The 19,415-nt window shown below is 36.6% G+C and overlaps 2 protein-coding genes across 4 annotated transcripts; one reads left to right on the forward strand and one right to left on the reverse strand.

Moving 5' to 3' along the window:
• Window positions 1–740: 740 nt before the first annotated feature.
• On the reverse strand, window positions 741–2,238 carry CCOAOMT1 (S-adenosyl-L-methionine-dependent methyltransferases superfamily protein). The gene is made up of 5 exons (XM_086252921.1): window positions 2,062–2,238; window positions 1,852–1,931; window positions 1,567–1,711; window positions 1,351–1,482; window positions 741–1,254 (listed from the first exon to the last, which is right to left on the reverse strand). Exons 1-5 carry the CDS (start codon window positions 2,152–2,154, stop codon window positions 961–963), a joined length of 744 nt encoding a protein of 247 aa, XP_086109047.1. The 5' UTR covers window positions 2,155–2,238; the 3' UTR covers window positions 741–960.
• Window positions 2,239–11,408: 9,170 nt separating this feature from the next.
• On the forward strand, window positions 11,409–17,576 carry LOC147276735 (E3 ubiquitin-protein ligase MBR2-like). 3 transcript variants are annotated; one of them, XM_086255077.1, is made up of 7 exons: window positions 11,421–11,712; window positions 12,893–13,067; window positions 13,203–14,656; window positions 15,273–15,323; window positions 16,692–16,790; window positions 16,866–17,009; window positions 17,120–17,576. In XM_086255077.1, the coding sequence occupies exons 2-7, from the start codon at window positions 12,989–12,991 to the stop codon at window positions 17,264–17,266; spliced, it is 1,974 nt and encodes a 657-aa protein (XP_086111203.1). In that variant the 5' UTR covers window positions 11,421–11,712; window positions 12,893–12,988; the 3' UTR covers window positions 17,267–17,576. The 3 variants fall into 3 exon arrangements, 2 of the variants coding, with proteins under 2 accessions (XP_086111202.1, XP_086111203.1); XM_086255076.1 differs by having other exon boundaries at window positions 11,418–11,712; window positions 12,893–14,656; XR_015123976.1 differs by lacking the exon at window positions 17,120–17,576 and having other exon boundaries at window positions 11,409–11,712; window positions 12,893–14,656; window positions 15,273–15,303; window positions 16,866–17,006.
• The last annotated feature ends 1,839 nt before the right edge of the window (window positions 17,577–19,415 follow it).

Raw genomic sequence — 19,415 nt, forward strand, 5'->3', positions numbered from 1 at the left:
AGCGCTAGGTTGTTATAAAAAAAAATTGTCGAGTGTTCAATGATGGTTATCCACCAAAAAAAAAAAAAACAAAAACAAACAAACAACTGGACGCATCCGTTTAGAGAAATATTATATATATAACTCTCTGAGTGTTTGTGCACAATAATCAAGTAACATTGATATAGATGAGTAAAAATTTAGGTCCTAAGTTATATTGATATATAAAAGAAAAAACTTCCTAGGCGTGTAAAAATAAATTGTGCCTGAACATGGGTTTTCAGTTTTCTTAACCGTTAGTAATGGTCTACCCAAATTTTTTTTTTCTTATGACACGACAATCAAATTTGGATTTTATGATTTTTCAAACAAAAAAAATGTCAATCCGCATTTGAGTTTGGATTTGAATTTTAGTTTGATTCAATTATAATTTAATTTAAGATGTAGTTGGAAGTGTTTCCCACATTATAAAAAGCGTTTTTATGTAACTAAAAACATTTTTTCAACAGTGTTTGAGAGAAGTAGATTTTTTGGAGAAACAGGCACCTGGTAAGTGCTAGTTTAAGGAACGCTTCAACAATTTGAGTTTTTAATAAAATTTATAAGCTTCTAATAAAATGCTACTAATTAAATAAAATTACATCAATCTTTGTATATTCCATATAACAAAGATATATACTTTTCAGACACAATTATAAACCTAGAAAACCTTCAAGAAAAATAAAATAGCCCAAAAAAAAAAGAAAGTGAAGAGAAAAACATGCAGAAGATTCAAATTGGTATATTATAATTATGAGAGAAAATTAAAAGAGCACAACTGAATATGGTATATGCCTTTTAATCGCTCCAACATGAACGTTCATCCAAATAGAGAATACACAGAAAATTAAGTAAAAATAAAAGAAAAACACCACTTTGCTTTTATATATCATTGAGTGACCAAGAAACCAGCGGCTGTGATTGGTGAATTGGGTTATGATCTCACTTGATCCGACGGCAGAGAGTGATGCCATCACCAACGGGAAGCATGCAGATTTCAATCCTGGGGTCCGCAGCGAGAGCCTTGTTGAGCTCGAGCACGAAGTCCCTGTAGTACCTAACGTACTTGCGTAGCGGAGCATCTGGAGGTGCGACCACAGAGCCGTTCCATAGGGTGTTGTCGTAGCCGATCAAACCCCCGACCTTAACCAGGTCGATGAGTCTCTTGTGGTAGTTGATATAGTTGTCCTTGTCAGCATCCACGAAGATGAAGTCGTACGACCCACGATTCTTCTCCTGTCAAAGGGGCATTCAATATTGTTCCTTAGTTCTTTCCCAATTGGTGAAACAGTCAAAAGAGGGAGAAAGTACAAAGAATTTTTGTGTATTTACATCTTCGATCATTAGGTCGAGGACTGGAAGAGCAGGGCCTTCTCTAAACTCAATCTTGTGAGCAACACCGGCCTTTTCGATGATCGGGAGACCCAATTCGTAGTTTTCTCTGTTTATGTCCATGGCCAAGATCTGTGACAAATTAAAATAAATATATAAAATACACAAAAATGTTTTATGGGGTATTTGATTGAAGATGAGGAATTCAATGTATACCTTTCCATCTTCAGGAAGAGCAAGGGCTGTGGCAAGGAGGGAGTAGCCCGTGTAGACACCAATCTCCATGGTGTTTTTGGCATTGATGAGCTTGAGAAGCATGTTCAAGAACTGCCCTTCATCAGCTGAGGTGGTCATGATGTTCCTGTTCATTCATTCATTTTTCATATAATCAAACACCAACCAACCAATGATATTGATCTCCAACAACATAATCACCAATTGGGTATCTCAAATATGATGAATTTAATGAATTGGTTGGTGATAGAGATCAAACTAACAAACCATGGGTGCTTTGCAGTCAATTCTCTGAGCTCCTTCATGGGCTCAGGCTCTCTTGGGTACACACTGGTCTCCAATATATACTGCAAAAATAAATCAAACCCAGAAACCAAATCACAACAGCTTCAATGACTCAATAAATTTCCCCTCTAATATTTCAATAATTTTTGGAGGTTTTGATTCATAGCTTTAATTAGTTGTATATGTGGGTACCTGGTAAAGAGCATCACTTTGCAGAAGGCTCTTGTGGCCAACCTCTTGGTGCCTCGCGGGTTGGTTCTGCTGCTCTTCTCCATTGGTTGCCATTGATGTAAAGTTTACCTCTTCCTTGCTTTCTCTGGCTTTCTAGAAGATTTATTGGCTTGATGATGTTATAAGGGAGATACAAGCCTGAGTTGAGATAGAGGAAAGAAGAAGGTATATATGGAATGAAACAGTCCGGGTTGAACCGGCTGGTTGGTTGGGCCGGCCACCAAACCGGTCTGGGGTTGGTGAAGTCCTCCGAGGTGGTGTGAGTTTTGGAACTTCAAAGTTGAAACCAATCAAAATACATCATGCTTTTGGGTGTTGGGACCCACTAATCTGGTATTTGGTTAGTAGACTTTGTTGTGTTGTGGTTGGGTCTTGGTGAGTGACTCCATCGTGAGTACTTGTCACGTCAATCATTTTTTTTTCTTTTTTTTTTTTGAGAATAATCATTTTTTTTTTATTTGTAGGAGCTAAAATGTTTTTTTTTTATTTTTTTAAAGTGTTTTAGGAATTAGAAATTTAGAATGTTGTTTTTGATTTATTGTTGCAAAGGTACAAACTATTGTTAATTTTTTGTATTAATTAACTAATCTTTTATTAGATTTGAATTTAGAATGTTTCCGATAATATAAACCGAGTGTCATTTATTATTCCAAATAATTATTAATCAAGATATATTTAATTGAAGTGATATAAATAAAATATCACTACTCTGTGATATTTTAGATTGTATTCTCGGAGTACATTCATTTAATTTGGCATAGGCTTCTATGTCCTGTCAAATTGGGTAAGAATTGTGATAATTTGGAGTTGGAATCAAGGATTTTAGACCCAAAAAACAAAAATCTAGGATTATCCCACGTGTGTCAAACTCTGTTTTATATACTTTTTTTTGCTGGGTTAACACTGTTATATATGATTATATTATTATTTATACCCATCTTTTTTCTAATAATGAATTTCAAAATGCTTATTGCATTAAAAACGAAAAGAATTTTTCAACGGCTAAATGGTGGGATACACCTTTTTTTTTTCCTATTTTATTTGGAATATAAAGTTGGTAAGAATGCGGAGAACTTGGCTTTGTTCGCGTAGCAGTAGGTGGTGACCATCACCTCCTCAGGCTGGCTGGCTCTTCCCCTTATTTTTTTTATTTTTTTTTTCTGACTAATTGCAATAATACTGCATTTTTTTCTGACTAATTGCAATAATACTGCAATCACCAACTATCATTTCAATTTATTTTTTTAAAACATTACCTCACAGTAAATAAGAGTAAAGGCACTTTCCAAATTTTTGGGTCCATCAGCTAGACAATACTATCGATATTCCATATCCACACTTTCTTTTTGCCAAGGAGACTGCTAAAACTACTCATATGAATATGTATTTTGGTCATCCTCCTCCAGGCTCCAGTCCTCCCTAAGAAGTAAGAACTATCTGTCCTACTCCTGGATGAGGATTTTATTATTTTTGTTATTTTTGTTATTATGAAATGCTAATGAAAAGTTACATTGGTGCCTTGGTGGGGAGGTGGGGGTTCCTTGTTCCTATCCTGTGAGTTTGATTCTCATAAAGACTAGTCCAAGGTTCACCAACCCCACTATCTGGCTTTTCATTAGAATTGCAAGACACTTTTCTCTTTGCTTAAATATATACATATATTGGTCTGACTATATATAAGTATATAATATAACAATCCTCAACTCTTACAACCCTTTGCTTTTCCTTGTATTTAAGTGTTTTCCCTTTGGTACAATTCTCATATATACCAAATCTTTAACCTGCAACAGATTTGGGGTACCCTTGTTTTGCAGAGTGCCCGAAAGAACACACCAGATGCACACAAACCCAGTAGTCATCTACACACCAGAGACTGAATTCTTGTAAACAGAAACAATGTAATGCCATCAGCATTCATGAGATAAGCAGCTGGAAACTTTCTAGAGAGCCATCCCTAATCTAAAAAGGCTCAAACGCCTGATCCTTTCAAACTAAACGGAGCCTTATTCTGTCCATCGGAGACTGCCACACACTATTTAGTTATTCCACTCTATGCAGGGCCATGTTTTCAGAAAAAATTTATCGGAGCATTGTTGATGCTCTTCTGGATCTTTCCCCTAACCCCATGAGTGGTCAATACATTGCTCTTGGTTTTCTCTCAGTTTGTATTCAAATGGTGCAACCTCGGGAGGGGCACTAAATTATAGGAATTGAGTTACTTGCAAATCTGAACCATAAAACGAAATGTATACAAAAATGGCCTTGAATCTACACTCTCAAAGGCTTAAGAGGCTTTTTGGGGATTACTGGTTATTATAAGAAATTTGTAAAAGGTTATGGCAGTATAAGTAATCCCCTAACTGATCTCGTGAAGTACAATTTTGTTCAACTTAGAAGCTGAACATGCCTTACAACCATAGAAATAGGCCAGGACTACCACACTTGTTTTAGGTATGCTAGATTTCACCAAGCCCTTTGAATTGGAGTTTGATGCTTGCAAGAAAGGTATTGAAGCAGTCTTAAAGTAAGGACTACAAGGATGTCTACCTATGAAAGGAAATCTTGGACAGTATTTGGAAACCGATAAATCATTACAACTTATCATCAAAGCCATAAACATATTTCGGAGAAAAGGGTTACTACCTTGTTGCAGCAAAAATGCTGAACCAAGCTTCTCAGAATGGATTTTGAAATAAAATATAAAGGGAGTTAAGAATAGAGCTGTTGATGCATTGTCTACACCAACTGAAGAGTAAGATGAATGCCATGCCATGCCATGCCCCTTGCACTGTGATTCCAAATTGGCTTAAAGGTAATTAGAAGCCATAAGGATGATCTAGAGAGCTCATTACCAAAATCATGATTTACTTATGTATACACTCAATAACGGATTGCTCAGACATAAGGGCAGAGTTTATGTTGACGTGAGATTCAGGATAATGGCAGCAGTACATTCCTCTTCACTCTTCAATAGGACATCAGGGATGCAAGAGAGTTAAAAGAATAAAACAATATTTTTATTGGCCTGGAATGAAGAAAGATATCCAGCAGTTGTAATACCAAAGAAACAATACAGAACATGTGCCAGCTGCTGGATTACTTCAAACTAATAGACTTGAAGTTACATATTCATGAATTTAATGAAGAATTGCCCAAGTCAGAAGGAAGTATAGTAGTCGTGTAGCTTACAGGCTTATCAAATATAGCCATGTTTTGGCCCTCAGTTATCCTCACAAAATTTTTGGCATTTCGCATCTATTTCTAGCCCATAATATAACTATATAAGCAGCATGGAACACCTTCTATTATTGTGACTTATAGGAACAAAGTCTGCTTAAGCTTATCTGGAAGGAGCTATTCAAGCAATTGGTAATGGTAACTGAGTTGCATATGAGCACTGCCTAACATTCACAAAACTGATTGTCCTACTAAAAGAATTAATATCGTTTTGAAACCTATCTAAGATACATGACAGGAGAAAGACCTCACAATATGTGAAATGGCTTCTTAAAGCACAATGGTGGGACATCACACATCATCAAATCAGCAATAATATGACACCATCTAAAGCTCTATATGTCTATTGTCCTCAAGCCACAACCCGTATAGAGATCAAAAAGACAAAACAAGTTGCAGCAGTGAGAATTTGCATCAAGCTCAGACCAGAATGAAATGATATGCAGATTGCAGACAAAAATAAAAGTGAAAGATCTAGTCTACCTATGACTCCAACCTTTTAGGCAGACTTCTATTAGCATTAGAAATAATTTAAAGTTGGCTGCTAAGTATTTTGGGCCTTTTCCTGTGAAAGCCAAAATTGGTTAAGTGGCTTAAAATTGAAATTACTTCATGGTTCAAAAATTCCTCGTGTTCCATGTATCCCAGATTAAGAAGCATATTGAGAGACCTGTAAAGCCATTATCTACAGTTCTACACAACCAATGGTAGGGGAGGAAGGTCAGATTTTTGTGCAGCCAGTAGCTCTACTAGATTGCAGCCTGGTTAAGAGGAGCAATATGCCGGCAACCTAAGTACTAGTTCAGTGGTCTCAATCAATTTCAAAAGATGCAACCTAGGAAGATTGCCTTTCATTACCAACCAATTTCCCGATTTTCATCCTTGAGGACTATCGTGTGGCAGGGTGGGTACTTGTCATACCCCAGTAACCAATTAGTTGATAAAAAAAATTGCTATTGTGAAGAGTTAGCAAGGGTTAAGCTGCTGCTATTGATATTGAGCTGTGCAACACTAGTGGCTATTGAGTTGTGCAAATGCGGCAGGGTGGGTACTTGTCATACCCCAGTTACCAATTAGTTGATAAAAAAAATTGCTATTGTGAAGAGTTAGCAAGGGTTAAGCTGCTGCTATTGATATTGAGCTGTGCAACACTAGTGGCTATTGAGTTGTGCAAATGCAAAGCTATAGAAGGAAGAGGCTGAGAAGGATGTTGAAGATCAAAATGAAGAACAGTAAACTAAGTTGATGAGTAGTCAACTCATTTGCTTTAATGAACAGTCGTATAATTCAGAATAGTCAACTAAATTGGCTTACTGTCAGAAGCTATGATCTGTAGTATCACTGTATCAGTTATGTGTTTTTGGTCTTTCTGTTAAGGGAAGTGAGTTTGTTACTTGATTAGTTTCTGTGCTGGCAGCTTGTATCCCTTTAAATTTTTGTAATTTTAAGGGAGAAAATACTCCACCTTGTGCTCTGCATTCTGCAGCAATCAAGTTTAACAAACAAATTACAATTGGAAGTTCTGCATTGGCTCAGATATCCTTTGGTTGTTTTATAGTCCACACACTTCTCAGTACTTGGTATGATTTTGGCACAGACATCATCCTGTAATAGGCTTCTAATAGATCAAAGCAAGACTATTTTTGCTTAATTTTCTAAAGGCCTTTACGAAAAGATTAACCCTTTATTATCAAGAAATGGATAGCAAATGACCAACTGAGAGTATTCACATTCTCAACAGGAAAGAATCCCATCTTTGCACTTTGATTATTACAGAAGATGCTGAACTGGGTACATCTTCAAAAGTAAATTGGTAAACAAATTGAATGCAAAAGCAATTTATACCCTTAAATAAATTGAAAGAATAGAAAAGAAACACCAGAGAAATTGCAATAACAATTTTTTATCTAACATAATCATAAAATCTAAAATTACCTGCCAAAACAAAATTGTGCTATAGCAGCTCCTCTTTTGAACCAATCTCCTAGGTGGATTTCAATTGAACCAAAGAACAAATATTGGATGAAAGCTATGACTTTTGAAACTCTTTTGCTTTTGTAGTCAATGCACTTCGTATAACAGAAGCCTTCCTCCCAATTGAATTCTCCTCCAAACTAGTATCCCCATAATACTGAGAGCTCTGATCAAACAAAGAGTAATCATCCAACCCATCACACAAAGCAGTATAATCCTCCCTCCTTAACAAGCCATTATGAAGTATGGAACAAGCACCAATGTAAGCAACTGCCATCTTCAACTCCTCTCGGATTGGTTGGCTCAAAACACCCCAATTCTTCAGACTAGCAATGGTCCTAAGCCCCGAAAGGCGCATGCAATTGTGTGCTGCATTGAAATGCTCTTCGTTTGAGCCCCGAACGGCATCAATGAAAGGCACCATAAGCCAAGGAAGCAAGGGGTACCCTCGATCTCCAATCAAATACTGATTTACAGCCACCCCATTCACATAAACCGGAGGCGAATTCAGTAACCTCCCTGCTTCGATATCCTTGTACAAAGTTGATGACTTTAGCACCCTTGAATCACCCTTATTGCCGCGAAACCCGGCGACAATGCTGAGAATTCGCGACGAAGAATCTACCATGATTTGGGCAGCAATGCTTTCTTCCTGAAGATTCTCATTTTTTTCTTCCAACCCATCATTCCTAACAATCTTAAACCTCGTACAATCAATCACACCGCAACAGTTGGGCAACCCCGTACAGCTTTCGAAAGCAGCAGATACGGATTCAAGCTCAGTTGGGTTGGGAAATTCAATCCAGAACCGATAATTGGTGCAAAGAACACGGCACAGTTGCTTGGCACAAAACCTTGCCACGGACTCCGAAACCCCGAATTGCTTCGAAATTTCGGGGTAATCGGAACCGGTGGCCAGCCGAAACAGGCCGATGCCGAGGCGGACCTCGGCGGAGAGATTGAGAGGTAACCCAATTGGGTCACGACACTCAAGTAACGGCTCGAGCAAACCACATAGCCATTCAAACGTTGAGGAGGTCATTCTGAAGCAGTTCCTGAACGAGTCTGGACTCCGAGTCAGACCCAGTTGGACTCGGCCCCCACCACCGAGTTCGTGGTCCTTGTGTGGGTCATTGGGCTCGGAATCGCGTTCCGAGAAACGGGTTCGCTTCCGTTTCCGGGAAAGGGTGAGGAGGGAGAGGGTGGTGGCCATTTCTTGGGTGGCAAGGAATTGGTGGACGATTGGGAAAACATTTGCGCAGGAATTGGAATCGGAGGAGTTGGTGGAGTTGGGAGACAAAAGGAGGAGGAGGATGAGTTGGGAGATGGAGGAGAGTAAAGCTACGAGTGTGGAGGATTCCACGGCCATTTAATGGGGCTTTTGATTTTCTCGGGAGTCGTGTGAAGGTTGGATTGAGAATCTGGGAGACGAAATACAGAGGTACACCTGTCTGTTGACTCTTGGTTATACACTTTCGCTACCTTACAGTTTTGGAAACTTCTTTTGAGGCACGTGAGAGAATTCTTTATTTGGAAATTAGGGATCTTATCAAACTTCTCCTGACCAAAAAAACCCAAATTTTTTTTTATCAAACTTCATATTTGTGATAAAGTTTTCATAGGTAATTTTTTGTTTTCTATATCTGGAATACAAGGCCTTTTCCGTTATCACTAATTTAGTTACCTAAAATGATAGTAGCTTGTGTTATTACGTTTTAAGACCAAAAATCAACTAATCAGTAGTTAATTACACCGACCATTTCGCAATATAAGATTTGCTAACGTACATGTTTGACGTGCGTAGAAAGCATCCTTATTGTTACATTATTTAGTTGTTCATGGCAAATTTGAATAATTTTATGAATTCTTAAGTCCTATGTTGCCATGACATGTAATGCAAACAATTTATGACTTTTGCATGTTGATAGGTTTATATTTTATCTACTAAAGTATAAATTATTCATTTTGTAAATTAATTGCATAATGTGTCTAGATTGTAAATATTCTCTAGATCATGATGCATTTCAAGGACTTTCTTTCCTTCTTTCTCAATTTTTTTTTTCTTTTGCCTTTTCCCTTCTTCCAAGTTAGAAATGGAAAGGCTATAGAAGAGGCAAGAGCTATAATGTGGCTTGAAGCCTTGAACTAATGCACACCTTGTTTTGTGGACCATTTCTTGTTTTTTTTTTTTTTTGGACCATTTCTTGTTTCATAAGGTAAAAGGATGAATATGAGAGAAAATATATTCATTTTTATACTTAGGGGTGTCCTAAATTCATATTTTAATAGATTTTAAAAGTCCAACGAAATCTAGGTATTCTCAGTTAGAATTTTAATGGATTTTATAGAAATCTAGATATCCCAAATTCAAATTTTAATGGATTTTTTAGAAATTCAAGTGTCCTAAAAAACTGATGAATTTCATTAAGTGGTGAATTTTAATAAATTTGAATGGATTTTAGTAGATTTTTTACACATAACAGATGCTATGAGAATTCTAGCTATTTCATTTGGATTTTAATGGATTCTATAAATTTTAAAATTCATTAAAATTTGAGTTGGGACACCCCCCTTAATTTATAATTTATTTATGGAATGATGTAATTTCTTAATTTATAATTGATTTTGTATTAAAAGACCATTCAAAGTTGTAGATTCCAATTTTATCATGTCATATCATATGGTATATTCCAACTTTGATGTGAGGTTATTATAAAGAAAAGAACTTTGATGAGGATGTGAGGTAAGGTTAAAAAAACAGTTATTATACATTTCCATTTCAAACAATGTCCTTACGAAAAATGTAGCACAACTATTTATATATTAATGTATTCGATATGTTCTATAATATATATTTATGGCGAAATGTATGGTTCTAGAAAAGAAAAATGTTTTAAAAATAATAGAATTCTCATTTAGAGGCGAGGACAAGAATGAAAATGACAAACCGGCCCAACTCTAGTCCATTGTATCCCTAACTCCAAAGTTTGTGGAAAGACCCACTAATGGTTTTCAATAGGGGTGTTCATAAGTTGGAATCCATTAATTTTTTGTAAATTGGCATTTGATCCGCTATTGATTGGATTGTAAATTCAATCCGATACGATATGAGATTAGAATCAAATCCAATCTGATCCAATTGATATTGGATTGGATTGGACGATCAGTTTTTTTAATAAAGAAAATAAAAAATAAACATACAAAATTGATCATTAAATTAAATTTTATCACATTAATATTATTGGATTTCATTGGATTTTCACATGGAAATCCACCAAAGTCATCAAAACAGATCATATTGAATTGGATTGGATCGGTCAATTTGAGTAGCTTGAATTGCATTTTGAACGCCCCTAGTTTTCAAGTAAGAGAGAATGAGAGCATATACATTGAGACATAGAATGAAAAGAGAGTGAGAATGAGACAATTAGGCCCCATACAAATTGTTCCATCGACCATATAATGATTATCAACTCTATAGCTTTGTAGTTTGTACCATTAGCATTTGTGAATTTAGGAAGAATGGACAAGGGGTAAAATGGGCCTAGTCTATGGGTTGAATTTCGGCCCACATCATGCGGGCCAAAAAGGTAAGCAGCTTTCCACCCTTAAGGCCAAATTGGGCTGTAAATTAGCCACTAATGAGTTTGGGCCAGGTTCAAGCTCACTCGAAGTATGAGGTGTCTATTTCTCTAATCATATACTATGTCACGTAATATTGAGAGAGACAGATAGGCAAAATAAGGTATATACACATCTTATCTTACATGAAAATTCTATTCGTTCAGATTTTTTTCCTTGTTTAGAAACAATAAAATAATGTTTGTAAGATATATGGAGGCCACGTAAGGGTGGAAGCTCAGCAGTGACCACATTCTTGCGAGAAAGGAGCAGGGCATTTCCAGCACACAAAAAATAATTAAATTAATAGCAAAATAAATATAATATACGTGAAGTGGGACCCACAGGAAGTGCATGCAAGCTATGTGGACATCTCACCCCACCTCAGCAAAAATCTGAAACATCTCTCAATCTCTCATACATACATACATAGATGATAGATTATGGTCTTGTAGATATTAGATTCATTCAGAGATGAATAGATGATTGCATTACATTATGTTGTTTATGTGAGCTCTGTCTAATCTCTCTCTCTCTCATCCATTTGCTCAGCTCAGTGGCTTTGTCGTATTCCGTTTATCTCTTTCCGCAGTAAAATAATCGTATAATAAATGAAGTAGTAACTGTAGGAAGGAAGGAAGAAGAGAAAAAAAAATTCAGAGACAGACAGACACACACAGAGAGACACAGACTGGGGTAGCGTTTCGAGTCTTTCTCGACCCAATTTGATCCCTGCGGTGCGGTTCACCTATGATCTCATCATCCTCCTCAGTATCTCTGGTACTTCATTCTCATTCATTATCTCTGGGTTTTGACTATCATTCCTTATTTCATTTTCCATATTCAGGTTTCTTCTTTTTTTCTGATTTTTTTTAAAATTTTTTTTATGGTTTTCATTCCATGCGAATATGAGTGAATTAGAGGGATCGGAACCGACCCAAATGGCCATTTGTTTGATTTTATATATTCATTTTTTTAACAGGATATACCTACTAACTGGCTGTTATGCGTTCTGGGTTTTGTTTTTCCTTTCGTTTTATTTTCCTGGTTTGGGTTATTTCTGGTATCAAGTCATTTTATATAAAAAATGAAAGGATTTTTTTAGTTTTTGGTAAAAATTTCGAAGATCCTGTGTTGGGTATTTTCGAAACTAAACCAGTTCAAGAAATGGCTTGGACGATTTTTCCAAAGTTTCTCATTTTCATTTTTATTATTGGTTTTAATCAGCTTATCAATTACTTTCATAGGCATATCACGAGTTGGAGGTTGTGCATCACTAATGCGGATGTTTTGTCCTGCTTGTATTGTTGCTTGATTTAGTATTTTGAAGTTTTTCTTCTCTTTTCTTTTCTTGTAAAAGGTTGGACTATAAGCATTTGATTGAGAGCTAGAAAGTTAGTGCACTTGATATCAATGCCCATGCATTTTTTATAATTCTGTATCTCATTTGGGCTAGCAAATGCTTCTCATATTATTTCTTCATGGTGTTGTGGCAACATTCTGTTGGGTATATGCAAACCCCCTAGAATTACTGGCAAATCAGTGGCTGTATGTAGTGGTGACCATTTCTCTTTATGTTGTGTGCACCACTTAGATTTGGGTGCAGAAATGTTTGCAAGTTAACTTACAGCAAGTTTTCATTGCAAACAGAGCCAAGACAGAAGTGAATAACTGTGATTTACATAATTTGATACATATGGACATAATATGAGTAGTTGGGAAGAGATGAATAGAGATGCCATTTGCGTGTAGGATTGGAATTGAGATACACCATTTGGGTGAGAGCCCATGTTGCAAGAATTCACAATGAACTTTTCTCCTCTCTGTCTCTCTCTGTCTCTCCCTTTGTTTATCTTGCTTTATTATCCATATTTGAATTCATACAGATTTTTAGAATTGTGCACTCATTACATATCTGATATATATATATATTATTTATGCTGCTATGTGCTTGCTCCAGGTGTGCTGAAGAAGTGTTCAATCGGAAGCACCTGTGAAGACCATATAGCGCCTTCTGCACTTTATCAAGTTTATTTGCTGGGATTCGTTGACCATAATGCAAGGTCAAGGGAGTAGCATTGATACTTTTCCAGAAATCACAGATGTTGGGCTTGGATCTGTTTCCAACAGCACTGGTATGAGTCAGCAGACTTCTTTGAATAACATGCTAAATCCTGTAGAAACCCAGTTATCAAGTTATATGGTATCTTCTGGTGAAATGACATGCTTAAATGCTTCTAGTCATGACACTCAGAGCTTTACTGGTCCAGGTGAACCCAGCTCTAGATCGAATCTGCAAAGCCCGGTCAATGACGATGAGATGAAAATGGAACATGGGTGGCCATCTCCATATAGTGCTTGTCCCGTGATTGGTCAAAGGTCAGAAGAAAGACGAATTGAACCAAATATTCTTTTTCCTGGGAGAGCTATTATTGGTCTCAGTGGCAATCAGATTCAAGGTGGGCCGTCCTTTTCACAAGGTTCTAGCTCTAATTATATCCCTCAAAATGTAAATCTAAATGCAGAGTATGTGGGAAATAGTGGTAATTGTGGGCATGTTGTGGAAGCTAATACAATCCCTAATCTCTACAAGTCAAGTGCGCACACAGCTTCACCTGATATCATTGGGACTTCATCCGGAAGCTCTGATTATGCGGTGGGGGAAAATGATGGTAACCCAGGCTCTTCTTTTGGCAATTGGGGTTTATCCTGCAAGCGAAAGTCCCTTGAGGGTACTTCTGGGCAGTCTTATCCTGGTGGAAGCTCTAGTTCATTTCCACAAGCTGAAAATGGTCTATGGAATACCAGTCCTGCTCGTTACAATCCTTCTAGTAGTTTAAGTTTATCCACACCCTTCCGTGACTCTCTTAGTGGTAGTCCTTCAGAACAGCAGAACTTAAGAAGCAGGGTTGGTCTGAGAGTGGGAGCATCTGATACCTTTCCTTCATTAGGTGCAGAAAGATCACTAAGACAATATGCTAGGGGGTTTAGTACGGTGCCTCAACAAGAGTCTGCACCATCAAATTTATCATCAGCGGGGAGATCAACAACAGTAGCTGCAACCAATTCTGGTAGTCCTCAAAGCCAGTGTCCTGCTATGCATATTAATGGTTTGTCAGGAAACATGATTCCTTTTCCTTGGAATGGTGCTTCCAGTTCAAGAGTGGGCAGCTTATCAAGTTCTCTCATGACCGGAGAAAGAGGTGCCGAGTTAAGAGAAGAAGCAAACATAAGAAGCATTCCAAGAAACAATGTGGAGCATCCCATGTTTGTAACTGTTACAGATATGAGAAATTCATCGCAGGATCCAACAGGTTGGAGTTTGGCCCCTGGAAACATAAGCACTTCTGTAGGTGTTCCTTCCTCTACAAGGATTGGTTCCAGTTCCAGCATTCATTCTTTGTCCAATCCTTCATGGATCCCTCTCATCAACCCTCCAACCCAGAATCATCAAAGACTATCAGAGTTTCCACCTTGGTCTTTGTTTCCGTCTATTGATTCTCAACCTGGAGGTCATAGTCATTTTATTCCATCACCTTCAGGAGCTTCTGTTTCCTCACAGGATTCAGGAAATTCTTCTGGATCTAATAACCAGGTCCGTCATCAACCATATTCTAGGGCAGCATTCTTGGTGGACAGACAAGCTGATGATGTTCTTAATATGCCACATTCACTGCGGGCATTAGCAGCTGACATTGAAGGGAGGCGCCGACTAATATCTGAGGTTTGTTTCTATTTTTATTTTACATCCTTTTCAAGTTTACTCTCTTTGTACATATACTGTTTGGACTCTATAACCTGGTATGACATTTGTGGAGTTAAATTTGCATTGGCTTTCCTGTTGACATTTTGATATCCAGATAACAGAGTCTGAATATCACCTTAAAAGTGTTTCAGTTTTGGATTTGTGTTTACTAAATGAGATACTTCTTCTGTGAAAGTTGTCCCTGTTTTTTTTTTTTTTTTTTGGTATTATCTTTAGAGTCAGGTGAATCTCCTTGAGTGAATAAGTATTGCACTGAGTGGCTACTAAATGGTGGCTGTTAATGATACAGGAACATGAAAGTACATCATATTTATATTTGATCTCTGACTATGAAAATTAAGCTAATCTTTAGTGTTTGGATCATTCTTATATCTGTATTTAATATATGTTTGCATGTTACGGATCAATTCTATGGTTGGATGGCAGTATTTTGCATGCCATTGAATTATTCATGCCTCTGACCAGAGAGATGATGATGTTAATGCTTTCAAGTATTGTCCTTATATATCAACTATATTTTGCAAAAAGACATTCCCTCTTGGAACTAACAATTATAATTTTCTCCATGTACCAGATTCGTCAAGTTTTGAATGCCATGCGTAGGGGTGAGAACTTACGAGTCGAGGTTTGATATTGACCTCTACATTAATTTCTGTTTGTATCACTAGGACTTTTATAGGTTTCATTGCAACTGCAAAGGTAGTTTTGTTAGCTGGATTGCGCTGATAGTCATTTTCTGTTGTCAAGTTTAAAAATATGGAGGTAGAATGTTAGGAGTGTGTTTGCGCATCTGGATTACCAAAAGCACTTCTGTTAGTGTTTGGTTAAAATAGACAAAAGTGCTTTTTGGGGTTAGAGAGCACTTTAGTGCTTCCTGGAGAAGCATTGGGAATCATTTCCAAATTAATATGTGAAGCACTTGGGTTTTTCAGAAAAAGTTTTATGTGCTTCTAACAAAATCACTACTAGTAAAAATGCTTCACACAAAAGCACTCCTAAACATGCCTTTGGATACAGGTTTTTACCATATTATTTTTTGACTGATTTAAGGTTGGACTTTTCATTCTCCATAAGTACATTTGAGCAGGCATAGAACAAGGCATTTTAGCTTTGTTTGTGTTGATGAAATTTAGCTCTTTGGAATTGTGTGCAAAAATTAGTAGCTCCAACCCTTCAATTTGTTGAGGTATATTGCATTATGTCTGCTTCTATCTTGTGGATAAAAGCGGTGGAAACATCTTCCAGCTGACTTTTCCAGAGCCATTTCTTTATCATGACCATATCTCGGACATTGTTTATGAATCTATTTCTAACTACCACCATGTATACATATCAGCTTGAAAGCCTTGAATAATGTGTACTTGCTGAGAAATGAAAACCTGTCAGAAATGAATTTAGAACAGGAAATGGTGCACTAACAAATTTCTAATATCATGCAAAGAGGATTAGTTTATTTTCTTTTTTCCTTTGGCAATAGGTCTGGCATGCTACTGTCATCACGCTAACAATAGCAGAAGTATGTCCTATAAAAAAAATAATAGCAGAAGTATGGCTATTCCACTGTTCAATGGCTACCCTTTTTTTTTTTCTGTGGTACATTGGACATCGTTTTTTGTGCATGGGCATTTATATAGGATTTTCTCTTGAGTATGAGTATAAAATATCTGGATATCTTTAATTTTCATAACATGGATACTAATTTGATGGGGTGGGGCGAAATGGTATGTGGATAAAGATTATAAGGTTCGGACAAAATAGTTTGTGAAAATAACAACTGGACCCCCACTAAGGTGTGCGAGAGCAATAGCATAATTAAGCTGCAAGCAGATGCGTGTGTTTATGAGGAGGTACACGCTTGAGGATTCTTTTCTGTTAGCATGTAATTGGGGTTTACTAAAATTGCTTTGTTGATCAAAGGGAAAAGAACGCTTCGCTTATTGCTATAAACAACAGATAATATGTTTGACAATTGAGCTTCATTTGGTGATGTCAGGACTATATGCTCTTTGACCCATTCATATATCATGGCATGGCCGAGATGCATGATAGGCACAGAGACATGCGCCTTGATGTTGATAACATGTCGTACGAGGTAAAATGGGGGCAAGTATTTTCCCATAGGTTTTTTCTTTAAAATTGTTCCCATAACTATAGATTTGGATTATAGGAACTGTTGGCGCTGGAGGAACGCATAGGAGACGTTAGCACTGGACTCAGTGAGGAGACCATTTCAAAGTTCATGAAACAGCGGAAATGCCTCTCTATTACAACAGAATCCCCAGTAGATATGGAACCATGCTGTATTTGTCAGGTATGAGCTATGTCTATCCCCACAAGAACACATAGCTAGCTGCTTTCAAGTGTTTCATGCAGCTGATTGACTTGTTCTTGTTTACCTTGTTTGAACCCTTATTTTGGCAGGAGGAATATGCTGATGGGAGTGATATTGGCACTCTAGATTGTGGGCATGACTTCCACACCAACTGCATCAAACAGTGGCTAATGCAGAAGAATCTGTGCCCGATATGTAAAACGACAGCCTTGCTGACATGCAAGGGAAAGCATTGATGTCCAAGCCTGCAATTTGATTTTCTTGCTGCTGTATCACTAAACCCAGAAGTTGGGTGGAGAATCTAGTCCTCCCTTTTCGTCGGAAACTAGCTATATTTGTGCATGAACTACATGGTTTCATGAAAAGAGGGAAAGAGCAGCAATCATTAGAAAATAAAAAAGAAGAAACTTGGCTGCATTGATCATAAAAGGTTTATTTGTTTACCAGTTAGCAAATTATGGATACCTTTTAATCACTATGCCAATAATGAATGATATTGAAATAATATTTCTGACATTATGAAGCCTTTTGTATGGTTTTCCATTATCGACCGTTTCAGCTATACTTGTTAATTTTTGATATGCATATATTTTGCTGTAGTTCAAAGCATGATCCTAAGAATTGTCCTACATCAGTCTTTTACCCCCTTTATTTGTTGGAGAAATTTTATTCAATAATCCTTTTAAATACTCCTTAAATTTTTTTGACCCTTCATCTCAAAAATTTACTTTACTAGCTTTTTAAATGTGAAATGGCCAAACATCCTTCATATAAAAACCTAAACTTTTGTTATTGTAGCTTTTTTTTTTTTCTCTCTCTCTCTCTCTCTCTCTCTCTCTCTCTCTCTCTCTCTCTCTCTCTCTCTCTCTCTCTCTCTCTCCTTAGCCAACCATCTCATCTGTTTGGTTGTGCATTACTCTTTCTCTCTATCATTCTGGAAAGTAGATCACGAAGGAGAAGTTAATCAATGTCACAGTTAATCACTCTCTCTATTCATGATTGAAATTCCAAAGAAGCTTCCATTGGTCAAAGTTAATTAATGTCAGAGTGATTGTCAATCACTCTTTCTCTCTATTGATTTTGTTATGGTCGACTCAAAGTCTCAAACAACCACATCCAGTTCCTCAATTTTTTTTTGGTATTTTACAAAAAGCTTGAAAGCATTAAAGCCATGAATCTGATAGCTCGCAACCCATTAAAATTCTTTCAATTACAGATACTCAACCCAGCACCACCAGACCCAACAACAATCCCAGATCCGAGCGCACCACCAAATCCGTGCCAACCGCCCACGCCCACCGCGCCCTCCCTCCCTTCCTTAGCCAACCATCTCTTGGAAATCCGCATTCAAGTCCTCTAATCTACGATGATGATGGAATTATTTGCCTTGATAGGTTTCTCTCTCCCTGATTGCTTGGATTTTGATGATGGCAATTGTGGTTATCGAAAATCTAAAGAGAGAAATTTGAGAGTAATTAATCAAGGCATTTGTGGTTATCGAAAATCCAGGAGAGAGAGAGAGAGAGAGAGAGAGAGAGAGAGAGAGAGAGAGAGAGAGAGAGAGAAATAAACAAATAAAAACCTAGATCCATAAAACACATAAATGAGAAAGAATAGGAAGAATTCGGAAACATGGTGGTGCTATAGCACATGGTCCAATTTATGAAATTTGTGGTTGATAAATGGTCAAATTTGTGGTCAACACAAATCAATTTGTGGTGACCTCGTAAGCACATATAGCAATTTGTCGAATTTTTTATGAACATATGATGGATTATGATGACATTTTCATATAAAAGGATATTTTAATCTGAAGATGTAAAAATGTCATTATTATTAATTTTGAGGTTAAAGGATAAAAAAAATAGGTCCGTTAATTTTAACTACTAAATTTTAATAATTTTTTAGTTTAGGTATCAAAATTAAATAGCATTTTAGATTGAATACTAGTTGAAAAGTCAAATAAAATAATAAAGTAAAATGTATTAGAATTTACAAATATTACATTATATGTCACTACAATAAAAAAATAAAAATAATATTACATCACAAATATTATATTAATTTATACTATATTGTATTTTAAAAAAATAAAAATCAATTCAGTCACAACTTAACTGTGACTGTCTTAGTAAATTGAAAGAGACAACTCACACCACTATACTATGTATTATTTTGAGTAAAAGTATTGTTTTGACCTCTATTTATACTATACTATAGTATAATTTCTCTAAAAAAATTCAATTAAGTCACAATTTAATTGTGACTATCTCACAACTAACTTTGAAGTTGTGAGTGTCGTACAGTCACAACTAACTTTGAAGTTGTGAGTGTCGTACAGTCACAACTAAATGTGAAATTGAGACTACATTAGTAAATTTTCAA

Source organism: Dryas octopetala, chromosome 8 (genome assembly GCF_963921425.1).
Source record: "Dryas octopetala chromosome 8, drDryOcto1.1, whole genome shotgun sequence".
NCBI classification, from domain to species: domain Eukaryota; kingdom Viridiplantae; phylum Streptophyta; class Magnoliopsida; order Rosales; family Rosaceae; genus Dryas; species Dryas octopetala.